This window comes from Propithecus coquereli, unplaced genomic scaffold (genome assembly GCF_000956105.1).
Source record: "Propithecus coquereli isolate 6110/MARCELLA unplaced genomic scaffold, Pcoq_1.0 Scaffold61, whole genome shotgun sequence".
Classification (NCBI taxonomy): Eukaryota; Metazoa; Chordata; class Mammalia; order Primates; family Indriidae; genus Propithecus; species Propithecus coquereli.
The window spans coordinates 1,539,020-1,542,120 of NW_012152063.1; the positions used below are offsets into that span (position 1 = coordinate 1,539,020).

Sequence of the window (3,101 nt, forward strand, 5' to 3'; positions counted from 1 at the left end):
ACAGAGTCTCACTTTGTTGCCCAGGCTAGCATGCTGTGGTGTCAGCTCACAGCAACCTTAAATTCCTGGGCTCAAGCAATCCTCCTGCCTCAGCCTCCAGACTAGCTGGGACTACAGGTGCATGCCACCACACCTGACTAATTTTTCTATTTTTATTAGAGATGGGGTCTCGCTCTTGCTCAGGCTGGTCTTGAACTCCTGATCTCAAGTGATCCACCTGCCTTGACCTCCCAGAGTGCTAGGATTACAGGCATGAGCCACTGCGTCCTAAAGAGATGCATTCTTTTTTATATGAACAATTCATTTAATTATTAAGTATGTAGGAATTTTCTTCACACACACACACAAATTTACTTTCTCTCATTGTTCTTGAAACAACAGCCATCTTGGTCTATCAGTTTTATAGCACCTTTCTATACCTAGTACCTGCAAGAAATACTTTACTTTTACTTATACCTTGAGGAAAACAGCAGGCACTCCAAAAATGTTAGAAATAGTTGGTCCCAATATCAGGAAAAAAATTTGTAATGCAAGCTATAGCAATATTATTAATGTGCAATAAGTTTTCTGTATAAGAATGTAACTTTTAAAACTAACTATTATGAGAAAAGTCTACAGTTTCAAAACCAGACTTTTCAGTTATGTAATTTCTATCAGGTAGGAATAATTAGCCCAGAGTTTTTAAAGATTATCGTCTTAATAAAATTTTGTTCCAGGTGGTTGTATTCATTAAAAAAGGCTAATTAAATCTCATGCATGTATTAAATCAGTGAAAATAGACTCCTGAAGGGAGCTGACTCCTCCAAAAGCTAATTGACTTATAAAACTGTATGCTGGAGTCTGAAACTCATAGAGGAATTGCTAGGCTAAGGAGAATATAACTCAGTTGAATTCTCATTCACCTGTGTCTACTAACAAAGGTGGCTATGTGTGTCCCCTTTCGTCCTGAGATCTGAAATCACAAGTTAAATCAAGGCAGTTATACACTAAAATACAAACAACAGGAATGGCTGATGAATGGAAGGTAGTCTTTGTCTTTTCAACTCACTTGGCCTGCTCAAACTTTCTACTTTAATTAGAGTGAAGTCAAATCAGAAAACAGAAATGCCATTCTGTTCCGATTCCATTCTTCTAATCAACCAATGCTGGTAATGGTTGAAACTTACAGCAGGAGCCTTCGAATATGGAAAGCTGAATTGGAAAAAAAAAAGGCATTCTTTTGTTCTAGTCCATTTAGTCCATGGGGGAAAAAAAGAGAGAATAAAATACTCTCCTAGCCAACATGCCTGCTGAGCAATCAAATACAAATGGTAAGGAATCAGAATGCAGACTGCTCAACCATGCATGGGTAGCTGGGTTTGTGAAGAAGGGAGCAATGTCAATAGCCACCCAAGTAGAAGCCAAAAAGATCTATAAGAGTCAATTCTGGTCAATTCTATAGTTGATGAACTAGACTCCAGCAAGACATCAAGCCTGAAAAGAGAACCATGTCCTGAAGTGGAAAACATGTTGAGTTGTATTGAGAATAATGAAATTAATTTCACTGATTAAAGCCTATTATTTTAGCTTTCATGGTTAAGGTTATAGATTAAAGCTGCCTTTTACAAATCAACAAAGAGGTACAAAGCAGGAACTGTGGTAAGGGCCTAAAACTCAGCGAAGGCACAGGACTAGCTAAAAGTAATGATAATAATCAGCCACTGTCCCCCTATTTGCTTTTCTATAATTACTGCTCTGGAGTCACATAGCTGGTGGTCATAAAGACTCTTAACTTTCTCCACAGATACCTTTGGGCTTTGAAAAGGTGATGTTAGTTTCTGAGATTTCTTCCAGGCCCTACATTCCAGTAGGAGGGCTGACCCATGCAGACCAGTGGCCCATACCAAGGAACTGACTTAACTGGTATTACACGACCCCCACCCAAGAAGCTGCTCAACAAAAGACAATTTCCACACCCCTATGGTTCCACCCTGAACCCAGCCAATTAACAGACTTGATTGGCTAATCTTTTGCCCACCAAACTATCTTTAAAAACCCTTTCTCCCAAATACTCAGGGAGGCAGACTTGAGAAATTCCTCCCCTCTCCCTGCTTAGCACGCTGCAGAATCAAACCCTTTGCCCATTGCAAGGGCAGTCTCCTGACCACCTCAGTGCACTGGCTCTTCTCTGTGCAGCAGGCAGTACATCCCAGTTGGGCGGCAACAAACTGAGGGCTAGTATGTTAATGCATCAGAAAAAACCAGACTTACAGAATCTGGTGATGGCAAGGATATAGAACAAGAATGTGGGCGTATGAAATGGAACAACCCATGCATATTATATTATAGACATAAACAAATATACAGCAACATCTATACATCCACCTATGCATATCATTCTTTGAAATTTTATGTGATTCTTAGGTTATACATCTACTTTCATTGTTTTACTTGATGTGTCAGAATTGATCTGTTCTGCAAAGGCTATTCTCAGTTTTTACTGTTATCCTAACTCTGATTACCTTTCTCTTTTCAGCCCCTGGAGGAACACGCATAGATGATGGTGACAAGACCAAGAAGACCAACCACTGTGTGTTCTCAGCAAATGAAGATCATGAAACCATCCGAAACTACGCTCAGGTAGAGACTGTCATTGATAGATTACCATTGTGTTAGAAGGGAAGCCTTTGAACAGTATTAAGGAAAACATTTAGGTTCAGAAACTCTACAGCCCCCTTTTTAAACAGGAATGTTAGCTCTTAAATGTATGACAAGATATTCGATTACACTCTTAATAAGACAATGGGCATTAAAACTATAAGAAGATAACTTTTTTGTTTTTATTTATTCATTTATTTATTTATTTTTACCTCTCATGGGGAACCACATGCTCACAGCAATTTCTGGTGGGAGTATAAATTGGTCCTGCCTGCATGGAAAGCAATTTTGTACTCTCTCTCAAAACTAAAACTGCACATCCCCTTTAACTCAGTAATTTCACTTATCCTACACATGTGTGAAACAATACATACAGTGGTAATCATTATTATATTGCTTGTGATTATATCAAAGAATGAAAGCAAATTAAAATCAATAAAGGACTGGTTAAATAAAGTTTGATA

General features: G+C 38.5%; 1 protein-coding gene across 1 annotated transcript in view; it reads left to right on the forward strand.

Annotated features, from left to right (window-relative positions):
* Positions 1 to 3,101, forward strand: part of BZW2 (basic leucine zipper and W2 domains 2) — an 83,446-nt gene that overhangs the window by 30,710 nt on the left and 49,635 nt on the right. The window contains exon 4 of the mRNA XM_012659393.1: positions 2,516 to 2,619. Within this exon, the coding sequence (XP_012514847.1) occupies positions 2,516 to 2,619 (104 nt within the window). The remainder of the gene's footprint in view (positions 1 to 2,515; positions 2,620 to 3,101) is intronic.